Source organism: Platalea leucorodia (genome assembly GCF_965183815.1).
Source record: "Platalea leucorodia genome assembly, chromosome: 7".
Taxonomy (NCBI): Eukaryota; Metazoa; Chordata; class Aves; order Pelecaniformes; family Threskiornithidae; genus Platalea; species Platalea leucorodia.
In genome coordinates this window covers 39,993,326-40,007,479 of record NC_138829.1, presented here as the reverse complement: position 1 = coordinate 40,007,479, position 14,154 = coordinate 39,993,326, and the positions used below count along the sequence as shown (strand labels likewise).

Below are 14,154 nucleotides of genomic sequence, written 5' to 3'. Positions count from 1 at the left end.
CTCTTGTTTCAGAGCCAGGTAAAAGGTCCTTTTCTCCCTATGGCTCATAGCGAAGGAGGAAACCAGGAATTTACTGGATTGGTCATCAAATTCAGACACCCTTTTTTGAAAAGCCACTTGAGGCTTGAGTGTGTGGTAACGGTCCAGTCTGCAGCAGAGCTGAGCTGGTCCAGGAGTCCAGAGGGTTTGCTTCCTCCGGTTCCTGTCCCAAGGGGACTTGCTTTGCAAAGCCAGCATTTTACTGTGCATGCTCCCTATGGATCCACACTGCGTTTTTTTCTTCTTTCTTGAATTTTTTTTTTTTAAACATTCAAAAAAGACTAAGGAAATCTCACTGCTGTGGGACTACTTAGTAGGACATATAGAGCTCTCTATACTTAACAAAATGTGCACGCAGTGAGTCATTATTCCTTGAGTCCACAGCTCTGAGTATTCATCGCAGAGATGAGGGACTCATGTGAAATCAGGCTTTCCATACACATAGCACATGACCGGGGAGATCATCTACCGTTTTTCCTCTGCTCTGGTGCGCGCACACACCACTCACAGAGACAGGAGAGCCACCTCACAAAAAAAAAAAGAAAGAAAGAAAGGAAAAGAAAGTTGCTGTACGAAAGCAAACTGAAATGGTGTGCATGCATAATATTCGTTGCGTAAAGCCTTAGAATAGCTTTGTCACAATACCTAAGCTGGCCCCCAGGAAACAAGGTCTGTGGGTTTTTTTCCAAATTTTTGCAGACAAGCAATACTGAGTGATTTGGAGCTTCTAGAATGGAAAAACCATGAGCAATGGTAATTATGAATAGGATTTTAAAAAGCAACCTGCATTCTGGAAGCAGTGGCTGCTTTTGAAAATCCCACCTTCTGTTTTGTAGTATATGAGCAAGGAAAAGATCAGAGCTATGAATCAGCTGTAAGTTTAACTCAGCAAATTGAAGAAGCTTTGCAAAGTACCAGGGACCCAGACAACATCTGGTTCAAAAGCCAAATTCAGTCAAGCTCCCCAAAGAAAATGCAGCAAAATCATTGTGATGAACCCTTAGCTGAGTACCAACATTTACACCAGAGACATATCATTTAAAATCCTCCATCCTTCAGGCTGGATTAGCAGAGATTGAAAGGGTCTAGAGAAGGGAAAGGAGGTTCGCTGGCATTAGCACAGGATATGGGTAGAACAAGCATTGGCAAAAATAAAGCTGATTTATCTTAGAAAGAAGAATTAGAAGTGATTTTTCTTGCATATTCCTCATAGAGCAGAGGTTGTCTAAACTCTTCCCCCTATCCTGTATGTCATCATTTGAAAGACGGAGTTTGGGACCAAGCCAAAATCAAGAGCCAGCACAGGGAATGGGTTTCTATCGTCAGAGTGCAGGAGCAGGTATGACTTGAGAGTCAAATTGGAGGAGGGCTGGATAATTTTGTGGTCATTAGTGCTATTAGCAGGAATGCAAACTGCAGCGATGACAGGTAATCAACCCTCCTATTCTCCATTGTGAAATTGTGATTTTCAGGGGGCTGCTGGTAGTAGCAGCATCCCCAGAATGCAGGGGTGGACTGCTCATTCTCTGAAGCGCTGCGGGATCGAAGGCACTGGGTATATTTAATGCCAAGGGCTACCGGCTGAGGCACATAGGGATTTGAAGCTTGGGACTATTTTTCCAGACTCTATGATTACCAGTCCTGCTTTTCTCCTCCTTTCCATCCCCAGCCAAGACCGGTTGTGCACAAAATGCACCAGAGACTGATCTGAATGTTGAGGATGGGCAGGGAGCGAGGGGAGGCCGCAGCTGCAGGGCCCCGTGTGGGTACAGAGCTGTGGGAAAGGGGGTCATTCACCGGCAGGAGGGGCAGCTGGCCTGGTGGCTCTCAGGGGCAGCTGTTTTGGGGTAAGACAAATGCTTTTTAAGTGGAACTGACTTTTTGTTTAAAAAATGCAGTTTCAGCTTGGAATTGTGGCCAACTGGAAGTCCGGGAACCCCAAGATGGCAAGTGCATGGCCCTTTAGAGTGGTTGCATTTATACGAGCCTGTAATTGTATGTGCTTATCAGTGCACATGCAGGCAGTGTTGCATTTAAGAGGGTGTGAGATCAGCCCGGAATAAAAGCACCAATCCCTTCTGTCAAGAGTGAGGGATGAGACTGCATGAAGCCTTGCAGCCACCAGGAAAGCAAGGGGAGCACAGGGGTCATTTTCAGCCGGTGACAGTCAGTGCAGCCCTGGAAGGAGGCGGTGGGTTGGCAGAGCCTTCAAGTCATTTCCCTTGTTCTGTTTGCATGCGAAAGCCGAGGGACAGTGACCTCTGGATAAGGCATGTATTTGCTGTGAAAGAAACCATGGCACAGTGAGCTCTGCTCTTCTTTTCCTACAAAATGCTCCAAGAACTTGTAAGACATTTGCCTTAGGAGAGACGTAGGATGTGCTGCCCGGCTGCTCCAGCAGCCAGCACCTCTCAGAGTAGGCTGATGAAGCCCGCATCACCTAGGGTTCCCTCTGACGTGAATTATATCAGAGCTGCAGGTTGCAGGATGTCCCCACGGCCTGTGTGGCCAGTGGGCGTCTGCCCGGCAGGCGGGTGTTGCCAGCAGGGAGGCAGTAGCACGGTGCCTGTGGGGTGGGTGTGCTTGTGCGTCTGCTTTTGCACATGTGTGTGTGTGTATGTGTGGTGGGTAGCAGGGTGAGGGATGCCTGCTTCTCTGCTGGCCATCAGACCTCATTGCCCGCACGCTGAGCCGTGAGCCCCCATGCTGGCGGCTCCTGAGCCCCTCGCTGGTTTGCCGGGGGATCCGAGCTATTTTTGTGTAACTTCACTTTGCACAGTGTGGCCTGCCATCGTGCCTTTGGGTTAAACAGAAAATTGGCCAGTGTCACTTGCAGGAGTGGGGCTTTAGCCTTTCTCAAGGGCCGCGTTGATCTTATTCAGTGGGTGAGAAAACTTTGACTCTCTAATGTCCCCATTCAACTCTTTACCTTCCTCCACTGTTGCTTCTCTGTTCCCTTCTCCCCTTTATGACACTTACTATTTTTCCATCCACAGCAAAACAGTTCACATCAAGGTAATTGATGATGAGGAGTATGAAAAAAACAAGAATTTCTTCATTGAGCTGATGAGCCCCCGCATGGTGGATATGAGTTTACAGAAAGGTGTAGTACTGGCCCTCCAGACTAACATTAACATTCTTCTTTCCTCTTCTCTTCCGTCTCCTTCCTCCTCTTCTCCTCCTCTTCCTCTGATATCTCTCTGTCTCCAACCGCTCTGCCCTAAACACTGCTGTGCGCACACCGTGTCACATGGTACCCACGGGGGGAGCGACCCTGGGGCCGGGGGGAGGCAAAGTGGCGAGGGGGGCAGAGAGAGAAGGATGGAGAGTGGTCCCTCTTGTCCCTATTTCTGCAGTGGCTTGAGAGGGACCTTCTGCCATCCCCACTGGAGGGTCCAAGCAAATTTTGTAGCATCAGTGGGAAGATGCTGGCTAGAAACACATCCAGCATCTCAGGAGATCATTGTCCGGCCCTGGTCCTACAGGGTGTCCTGGTCAGACGCATGTTAGATAAAGACAGGAATTGAGGCCTGGCAGAGAAGCAGCTCCTGTCATTTCTGAGAAGGACTTGTCAAAGGCTGTGTAGCCCCTGGTCTGGTTGCTGGGGAGCGGCTCTGGGAGCAGGAGATGAGGGCAGGGAGGAGCTGATGCCCTGCTTTGGTTCACCTGAGGGCTCACAGCAGCTGTGTGCATTGCAGGTGTGCTGGAGGGAGCCACGTGAGCTGGCAGCAGGGAGAAGGGGCCAGCCCCACTCCAGTGCCCAGGGTATTTCCATTTGAGCCTCGGAGGCATTTTAGTCCCATTGTGTCCCTTGCAAGGTCCCAGCAAAGCTATCTGCTTCCAGGGAAAGCTGCATCCTCGCTCCAGGAACAGGTCAGGGGGAAGAGGCAGACGCTATTGAGGAGAAAAAGCAATAAGATGTGCCATTTTAAAAATGGAAATTAGAAATATCAGCCTCCTTCACAGCTAATAGAGCTGCAGCCTGCCAGCAGAAACCCACCCCACCCCACTGGGGAACGCATCTGTGAGTGCCCATCTCTCTCTCTCTCTTCTCCTCAGGCTCCCAGCCCAGAGTCCCTGCAGATTTGTTATGAATTGTGAGGGTAGCAGAAGCAATTGATCTTCCAGATAAAATGCAGTGGGTACCCCAGGGTTGTCCCTGGTGATTTCCAGGCAGCCGATACCCTTTCCATTACCATGTGACACTGAAAAAAATGTGCTGCAGGAGTCGCCACCCACTAACCATCAGCAAGGTCCAACCCCCTCTCTCCTTCCCTCCTCACCCCCTCGCCAGCCCCCTCTCTCCCTAACACCCTCCCGCTCCCCAAGGAGCAGCTGCGACGGATGCCCCGTGTCCAACAGGCAGGCCGACGCGCACCGCCCCGCCGGGGAAGGGGCTGCGTGCCAGGAGCCCGCGCTGCCGCCGCTGCTGCTGCTGCCGCCGCCGCCTCGCCTCTGGCTGGCCGACCCGCTATACACGGTTGTCTCTCTTGTTGTCCCTACAGGAAGACCGTAAGGGTTAAGATAGTAGATGAGGAGGAATACGAAAGGCAGGAGAATTTCTTCATTGCCCTTGGTGAACCGAAATGGATGGAACGAGGAATATCAGGTGTGAGATCCTTTACGAAAAAGATGAAAAAAGAAAAAAATCAGAATCAAGTTTCCAAACCCCAAATCCGGAAGATATAACCCTCTTTCTCCTCCTTCCCCTCCCTCCTTTTCTCCTCCTCCTGTAGATGGATCGACTTCTATTCTCTGCCCTCCTGTATTCTCGCTCTCACCCTGTTTCGGTGTCATCTCTGCCTTTTAGAGCCCAGCTTACTTCTGATCCTCCTTTTGTGCAATGCTTGAGCCTTGGAGGCTGTATTATTTTGATTGGGTTTCCTTGTCTTGATCTGGTTTTTTTTCTGAGCACACCTTTGCTGTTCTCCCCTCTCCTGCTCCTTTGCCAGGACCTTGGGGAATGTGAAAGGCAAGAGAAGGGCGTAATGCATGGCTGCCCCTTCGGCTCCTCCCGTACGCCCCTCTGTCCTTCCCTCCGTTGTTGCCTGCCAGTGGCATTGCCTTGGTGCTCTTGGGTCCCTCCCTATGAGGCGTGCTGAAAAGCCCATAGGAGAAGAGGGAAGGTGTAAGGTCTCTCATTTTGTTTTTATTTTTAAAAATGGTTTTCCATGTATTTCATCTGAAAACGCCCTTGATGTATCACAAACAATCACAGCCTGTTGTGCAGAGGGTGTGGAGCTCTGCTGATGTCCTACTTCATCAGCAGTGAGACCCAGGATCTCCCAGCAGAGCAGGATTATAGTGGGAATAAACCCTGATTTATGGTCGCGCCTTGCCTAGATGTATCTTTGTCCTTGTCCTATATGTGTTTGACCCCTTTGTCACTGACCAAGTCTTGCCATTGGCTTCACCAGCTTTGGGGTGGCCCCGGAGGGCCAAGCTTTAAACAGAAGCACTTTACAAAAGGGAATTCAAACCCACCTTCTAGGTGTCTGATACGGAGTAGAGACAGACACGTGTGCCCACAGGCTTATTTCTGCTCCCACGTGCTGCTGCAGGGGATGGGAACACCTGGCAGTTGCCCATGCATTGGACAGGTTTCCCTTGCTGAAATGTCTCCTGTCTCTTATCTGGCCAGCACAGCGGCTGCCCTCTGGCCAGGCCGAGCTCCCGTGCACGGCTCTGCAGGACGTTCGGGATAGACACAGCTTGCATAAGCATGACAATGTCATATAGCATCCGTGGATTTGTAAAATGTAAACCCGAAGAGGATTCATAGTTTAACGCCGTTAGACCGTCTCCTGCAGCCTGGAAGCAATGAGGGACATTAGTTTTCACTGTGTGTCGAGCACAGGCCCGCAGGTTTCATCAAAGTCCAACTGCCCTTGAGTGGAAGCAGTGACCAACCTGCGGTATGTCCCAGCAATTAATTACCCTCCAGGGTAAAGATGTGAGGATGGTTTCTAGATAGAAGTTGTCTGGCCTCAGCTTGTAGCCACTAGTTATTTTCCTACTTTTCTCCACCAGATGAAAGAACTATATAGTGTGCCATAGCTTCCGTCTAGGTACCTGCTCGCTATAGCCATATTACACTCAGTTTTCTTCTTGAAAGCTTAAGGAGATTAAGCCCTTTGAATCTGTGTCAGCAAAGTCTTCAGCCCTAGAATCACCGTAGGGTCTCCTCCCCGCATGTGCCCCTTCCCATCCACAGGGCTCCCACCTCCATCTCAGCAGGTACAGAAGGAAAATCGCCTGCCTCTGGCTCGCTCCCGCTTACGCACTCGGCAGCCTGGAGCATCACACTGAAGTTTCTGCGCAGTTGGCTGCTCTCTGTGAGCCCTGCGTCCTTTTCTAAACCAGCGAGCTTCAGGATACAGAGTCAGGATTGGGCTGGTTTTTGTGAAGTCCTGCTTTTCTTTTTCCCATATAGACCACGTTGCATCTGGCTGAATAAAAACACGTATTTGAAAAAAATCCAAATAGCCCTTAAGGTGGTCCAGTTGTAAAATGTCCTCGTTATTGTTAGGACCATGACGCCATTTTGCCATATTGTGGGTGTCTCATTTACAGCAGCATCAGTTGGAGTCAATGGAACTGTCTGATTTGCAGCAGGCAGAGAGGAGATCAGAGCCGGACTGAATGATCTGCAGCACAGAGCCTGCAGGCCAGCCACTTCCCTCGCCACAGGTAAGGAGGCACCTTCTTTACCCAGAGGAAGCAAAGGACCATGCCGAGGAGGAGATGCAGAGCCCTGGTTGGCCTCGTCAGAGAAAAGTCAGAGCGAGAGCACCGTGGTTTTAAAACCTAAGAGGCGGGAGATTAAAATGCATTTGTAAATGTTGCTGGCACAAGGTGGCACAGTTGCTACACTAATTCCAGGGCATCTGGAAAGATCCCCAGCTCTGTAGTGCTGCACGCGGTGGCATCTCCGATGAGCATACCTTATGCCTGGGATGAAGAATAAGGAGCTACGCGAGGCTTTCCCATGCGGAGCATCGGGACTGATAGACAGCAGATGCTGTCGCCAGCAGCGTCATGGGGTGCAGGCATGAGCAGCTCCCAGCGGAGAGGAGGCAGCCCAGGACGCGCGTGGACTCGCACACGCCTGGGGAGGTGTGCGACCTGCCGAACAGCGTCGGGAAGGGACGCTCACACTGACTCCCACACACGTGTTCCTGACGTCATTATGCCGTTGCAGGGGCAGAGTTTGGATGGTTTATTCATTGCAAAGCACACGCACAACCGACACAGCCCCGCGGGCTGCAAGGACAGTGCAGCCGCCTCAGTGCAAACGGGGCCCTGCAGTGCTGCATGGATGCTGCCATTGCCCTGCACCCGCAGACAGAGGGAAAATCCCAAACCGCAGCCGCCTAGCTGGGACTTCACTGGGTTTTGTTGCGGTGATGAAAGGGCCCCCACGTGACTCACACGGCGAGGGCAGAGCACAGCTCCTGCCTCTCCTGGAGGGTCAGGCTGGGTTGCTTTTGATGAAGAGTCTCTCTGGGTTTTGGCTACCCGTGCATTTGTTTCCAGCACCACAAAAGATGTGGTCTTCTTGACGGTGTGTCCTCATTTTGTTGTTACTCACCACTTGGCTCTGTCACACTGAGCCGGTGCCTAGCATGCTGTAGGAGTATTTTATGTTCTCAGATGGCTCTTTGTAATGTCTTCAGAACATCTTTTCTGGCCCCGTTAGGAGCAGGGCAGTGTTGGGTGCCTCAGCTGACTGGCAGTCGTGTTTGGAAGTAATCTGCGATCCGGGTTGCGCAGAGACAGCCCGTCTATTACAGTCGTGCCTGCACTATCACAGCTTCGTGCTGAGGGCCTGCACTCACACCAGGACCTCACCTTAAGGGCACAAACTAGGTAGCAGTGATGAAATCAGTGATGAAATGTGGTGCCCTGAAGGGCAGGCAGAGCTGACGGCAGGGCCAGGGCTGGTGATCAGGGGAACAGATGTGTGCTTCTCAATGCAGCCTGGGGCAGAGTTTGGATAGTTTATTTTGGATGCAGAACTTGGTCTGGAGCCCCATGCTGTTAAAATCCCCTGTGCTGTCCCTGAGGGCATCCACACCGCTGCTGGCTGTGGTGGCAGCGGTTTCTGATAGACACACAGCGAAAGAGGACAGCAGGCGGGAGCAGGGTTCGCTACCATACAGTTGATTTGCATTACTGGCTGCACTGTCCCATACATGTGCCGGTACAAAGCAGTTGCCACCAGTCAAGGGAATGTCTGCTTGCCCTGACCGGAGCTGTGGGGTAGCGGGGAATGACCTCGTCTTGGGCTGCACAGTTGGGTGAGGCTGTGTATCTCCAGGAGGGTCCCTGTGAGGGCCAGAGCTCAGCAGGAAATTCATCCTATTGCTCTTGCTGTTTGCACCTGCAAGCGCCTTACCGGGGGAAAAAACATCTCTACTCAGGAAGGTACCTGTGGTCATGCAAACGCAAAGGCCTGTCTTCAGGTTGCTTAGGGCTTGCGCAGTGCAAAACAGCCACTGTAACAGCCTTTTGACTGAAACATTTTGCATCCTCTGCAGATGCTGCTCCTCACTTTTAACCCCAAATTATATCAGTGCCGTGCTGCTTTGAGCCTTGGGGCACCCGGTTGTTAATGCTTGCCATAAGGAGAGCTGACCAGCTCCTCCTGTTCTTTACAGGCCCCCTACATAAATATTACATCTACAATACCAAACTTTGTCTTGCAGCCTCTTTATTCTTTTTCACCAATTGCTTTCTGCAGCTGGAGTTTTTCAAAGCCTTTCTGATCATCCAAACAAATCACATCAAGTAGTTTTACTTTAGCAGCTCTTTTTGTTGATGTGCTCCAATAATTCAAAGAGATGAGAATAGATCTGAGATGGGTATCTTGCCAGCCCGGTCTGTGATGAAGACCGATACTGACTCAGTAGTGGCATATCAGATGCAAAGAACACGAGCAAAGATGGCGCTTGCCGCAAGCTGGTTGTATCGAAGTGAATGAATAAAAAGAAATCAAAGAGAGACTCCTATTCTTTGCTTGGCAAAGATGGTAAATGTTGCTTTTCTCTATCCTCCTGGACATTTTCCAGGTTTCCTGATTTTTTGGTCTTCTCCATTTCTAAGGAATTAATCTCTGAATCCTTCTTGTCTCGCCTTTCCTCCGTATGTGCAGTCACGTAAACTGAATCCCTGTCTACTGAGTGCTGCAGGGCTTTGAAACCTCCCAGCACCCTGAGCCACCTTTCTGGCCATCCTTTTTTCAGCACCTGCTTAAAGTATTCCTGCAGTGAAACGAGTCTTTTCCTTTATGACAAGATGCTGTCTGTTGGTTTGACTCTTGCTCTCATGGCAGCTCTGGCATCGTGTCAGCTCACAACTAGGATCGAGGATTTTGCTGCTGTCAGCCCAGCAGGATTTTGGAGAAATACTTTCTTCACACATCAGCTTTCACACTTTGTCTGCAGTCCTGGATTACAGGAGAAAAACTTGCTTTGCTTTCTTTGGATAAAGTAGGTCTTCTGCTTAAATTGTGGTTAACCTTAGTGCTGATGGAGCCCAAATGGCAAGTGAGGCTACTTTGGAAGAGTTCACTTGATAGCAGATAGTGGTGAAAATAGCATTTGGAAAATTATGTTTCATGAGGGTAATTGGGAGTCTACTCCTAAGAATTCAGCTTGTGGCACAGTGGTGGAAGATTCAACCTCAGGGCTGGTGCATGAAGGCTGAGTCTGAGGGTTACGCTTTGTAAAAGGGACCAACATCCTTCGTGCAAAATTTTGCTGTAGAAAGCACGTCTCCCACAAGATACAGCTTCACTGGAAACGGGAGCACAGATGGCTGGCAAGCACTATTAAACAGCTTGCTGGCAGGACCTGGCTTGGGAAGATTTTGTGTGAAGTCCTCTCAGCCCTCCCAACAGAGTCAACTGGTGTGGACAAATCTCATAACACATCTCATTTTAATCAAGTGTCAGCACCCCTGATGGGAAAGCTTTGTGCCCCAGAGGGAAGATGTTGCTGGGAGTCGCAGAGTAAGGATTAAACTGTGAAGGAAGGATTCCTAGGTTGGATTGATCCAGCAAGTTATCTATATCAAAATATTGGTGAAATGATGTGTCTTGGTACAAAGGTCCATGCCTGGGTACGATAAGCTGCATCAATACGTGAGCACATGTGCTGCAGTTTTCTGAAGTGTGGGCAGATGCTGAGAAACTCCTTCTTCCATCAGCTGCTGATGGGAATAGCAAAGAAATGTTAGATTGCTGTTACCTCCTTCCCCGAAGGTTTAATAATTTGCTTCCAACTCTGTGATTAAGGTAAACGCTGCTGATTCTCCTGATGGAGAGGAGTCTCTTGGAGTCTGCAAGAGCTTTGCTCTTGACTTCAATAATAACAGCATTCAGGTTAATGCTGCAAGATCTCTGCCTTGTTTAGCCTATAAAAAAAACCCCATGTTTATAGCTCTTCACAGTCCATTAGGGAAACAGTTTGCTCACCTCAGTGAGCAAATCTGGAGGCAGAGCCTGTGGACAGTTGCATCTGGAAGATGGGGGATCCTTACCTCTTTGGGGAGCTGAGCCCGCCGTTGGCATGGTCACTGAGCTCCTTTGGGTGCGCACGGGGTGCAGGCAATGTGTTCTCCTTGCCTTTTGCTGCCTGTGACTGCCCTGTTGTGTGACTGAAGGTCTCCTCAAAATCCAGCCTCCTCTCCTTCATTTCAGCTCACTCTGTAAATCCCAGGCCTTTAACAAGGATCCTCTTATCTACACAGTGGCTTCCTGGAGTCTTTAGGGATATTGATTAAAAAGATTTATGTTAATGAAGAATGAGTCCAGCATAAAGCATGCAGTGTGGTCAAATCTCTCTCTGAGGTAAACAGCAGAAAAAGGTATTTCACCGTTTAGAAAAAGAGACACACATTTAGCACAGGATTTACAGGATTGCCCTATTTCTGGTCTGCTCCCATCCCAAGCCCAGTTCCTCTTGGTTTAGCCTTCTTTGGCCTCGGTAGAGTTAAAGCAGGAGGGAATTCAATTCCCCACATGAGCATGCACGTCACAGCAGGATTTCACCCCAAAGTACATTGAAAAGATGCAGATGAAATCGTTTATTAGTAATTAGCTTTTTTAGCAGCTAAATTCAGGTCTAAATTGCCCAGTTTCAGGGGTGACAGGGGAAGCAGAGTTCATGTACATAATTTTGACTTTGCCTAGTGAAAACCAGGCCTGCAGGGCAGAGAAATCCCAGTAAAGGAGGAACTGGGATCCAGAGCTGAAGGCTTTGGGTCTCCTGAGAAAGTCAGCATCACTTACCCTGTCTGCGGACACGGGTGTGTGTCTGCACTCATGCCGTGCAAGGGTAAGGTGAGGGGTACTTGGGAGTGCTATTTTGGATTTGACTGTGGAGCTAATTTTAGCAGCTCCCTGGAAGCATACGCATGTCAAGCCTCCGAGACTACCTGAGATGCCAGCAGCAATGAGGTGGCCTGGCTTGGCCCCATGAGGAGCGTGACGTGCAGAGCAGGAGTGCAGGAGGAGGAGAGGCGCCCTGGGGAGGGATGGAGGGATGCAGCCCAGGCTGGGGGCAGCGGAGGGAGGCTTGTGAGATGGGAACAGCACGGGGGCCATCGGCGGGGCTGGTACAGGTACAGCATCCCCAGATGGACTGTCAGGAAACATTACAGGTCAGGGCTAAGGGCACATTAGCAGATGCATGTGCAGGAAGGAAGCTTTAGTCCGTGAAATCATTTTCTTGCTTGCATGCACAGCATTCACTCAGAAATATAAAGATAAAATAATCCCTTGGCTTTCTGCATGCTGTATTCTTAATGTTTCATTCATAGCTTTATAGGCTTCTTCAAATATTCATGTATCATATCATAAGTGAAAGGGAGAAAAATAGTTCTTTTGCAGGCTTAAAAGGAAATGGAGAAAAAAATAAACTCAAATCCCAGAGCACTAGAATAACAGTTTTAAAAAACATGAGGAACCAATGATTTTTTTTTTAATAACCACAGTAGCTTAGGGACCCAGTAATATTTCATTATATTAAATTTGAACACTGAATCGACCCAGTGTACTAATGCTTGTAATTGCAAAAGGCAAATTAAATTTCCTCACATTGTCTGGAGAAGTGGAAGACCATGGAATAGTAAGGAGGCCACAAGTTAGCATGGAGCTGCAGCTGGGTGGATCTACAAGGAGGCTCAAGATTGGTGCTACCAGGAGCGGTGACAGACCTGCTGGAGACTTCCAGGCAGAGCTGTGTGGAGGACAGGAGGTTGTGCGGGCAGAGAAGGTTGTGTGTTTCTTGTGGCTCTGTGGCACTGTACGTGCTGCAGAACGTATTTACGAATGGTTCCCCCAAAAGTTTTTGACTCTGCAAAGGAATTGACCCTGAAACACGGGGGATGCTCAGCAAGCAGCCTCTTCATTGCCCCTTCCCCTTTCACCACACCTCTACCTGCCTGCACGGACAAGGGAGATCTCCCCGAGTGGCCAGGATATTTCCAGCCGGGGAGATGGATGGGTGGATGAAGATCTCGACTGGGCTGATGCCTCTTCACAGGCTGTTAGGAAAGCCGTGCCCATGGGTGCTGCCTGACAGTGCCTGAAGGTGCAAAGATGTGACTGGGAGCCAGGACTCAGGATTACTTTCCTCGGCTCTGCTACTGATGTGCTGTGCGACCTTTGACGAATCGCTTAGGAAATCACTTTCAAGCCAGCATGGATACAATTAGGTGCCTCTGTATAACAGTGCCTGCTTTTCAGAGGACTGAACCAGCAAGCCTGGGTAAATTAGCACTTTTGGACTCCAGCCCACTTCTGAGTTTGCAAAATGTTCCCTTTAGCCTCTCTTTGCTTGCTTCACCATCTGTCAAATGGGGCTGTTAATACTGACTCAGTCTTTGTAGAGAGTTTTAAGCTTCTGAGACTAAAAGTGCATGATAATAAGTGTTAGTAATTACAATACCGTCATTGCATGCAACCAAGTCTTTGGGGACCAGTTTGCTGTTTGAAGGACGAGTAGAAGTCAAAGCTAAGGCACAGAGCTGGTGCTGAGCCCCTCTCGAAGAGGGTTTGGTATTTTTTGCTATATGGGCTCTCCTGTAGTTAGTTTGAAACTTGGATGCAGGCTGTGGCTTTCTAGGGGTAACACCTAAGAGGGATCCAGCCGGACGTTTCTTGGTGACAGCTCTGGGGAGTGGGGAAATCAAGGCAGGGGAGGGCGAGGAGGTCGCTGCCGAAGGCAACAAGAGGGCTGGACTGTGCCTGCATGGAAAGTCAGGGGAAGGTCACCCCTTGCAAGGACCTTTGCCCCCTTCTCCTCCCTTCCTCCCACCTCTAAGCTCACAGGACCATGTGGTCACATTTCCCAGGAGGCAGTTGCATCCTGCTGCGATGACATTTCACGTCTCGTGCCCCTGCAGCATTGTCAGGCGGACCCGCAATTGGGAGCAAAGAGAGCCAGGAGGACTCAAAGCGGTGATGCTTTATGTGTGCCTGAGCTCCTCTCGGCAGCCTGACCCTCTGGGAGTGGTACCTGTGGGGTGCAGGATAGGCTCAGGTGAGCCAGGGCATCCCGGGGGATGATGCACAGCCGTGTTACTCCCTACCCTATTTCACACTGGAGGCCAGCACCCATTTTATCAACACCTCCCCCTGATGATGCTCTCCTCAGTGAGCTGCCCATCGCCCTGGCCACCCTCTCTTCTCAGCCACCCATGGGTTTACCAGGGCCTCCCCGGTTGTGCCAAGCCCTGCCATAACCACATACTCCTGGCTGAAGTGGGGGCACCCCTCATGCCTTCAGGTCAGTTTGGGTCGTGTCAGGCCCCGATGGCAAGCGTAACCGTCCCCCCCTACTTTTCCTTTCCCCTCCTCGCTACTCCCCACCTGCATCCCATCCCTCTGCCTTTGCTTGGGGGGGGTGTGATTCTGGGGAGCCAGCACCCCGGTGCTCGCCAGTGCTCACCAGCGTCCTCTCCATCTTGCTGCCGTGGGGTCTGCTCCCCAGCCTGAGCCTGGCATGCAGCCCCGGCAAGCTCACACGCCGCCTTGCACCACGTCCATTGCTCACTGACAGCCGTCATCTGCAAAACAGCTTTTCCCCCTTGGATATTAACTTTTTCCCT

At 50.3% G+C, this 14,154-nt stretch overlaps 1 protein-coding gene across 6 annotated transcripts in view; it reads left to right on the top strand.

Annotated features, from left to right (window-relative positions):
• SLC8A3 (solute carrier family 8 member A3) overlaps positions 1-14,154 on the top strand; it is a gene marked incomplete at both ends in the record, with an annotated part of 95,988 nt that overhangs the window by 68,539 nt on the left and 13,295 nt on the right. For 2 of the 6 annotated variants that reach the window (XM_082317238.1, XM_082317236.1), the window contains one exon: positions 3,036-3,144. In XM_082317238.1, the coding sequence (XP_082173364.1) occupies positions 3,036-3,144 (109 nt within the window). Of the gene's footprint in view, positions 1-3,035; positions 3,148-4,544; positions 4,651-14,154 lie in introns of all 6 variants that reach the window. The other 4 variants (XM_082317239.1, XM_082317235.1, XM_082317240.1 and 1 more) reach the window with 4 other exon arrangements.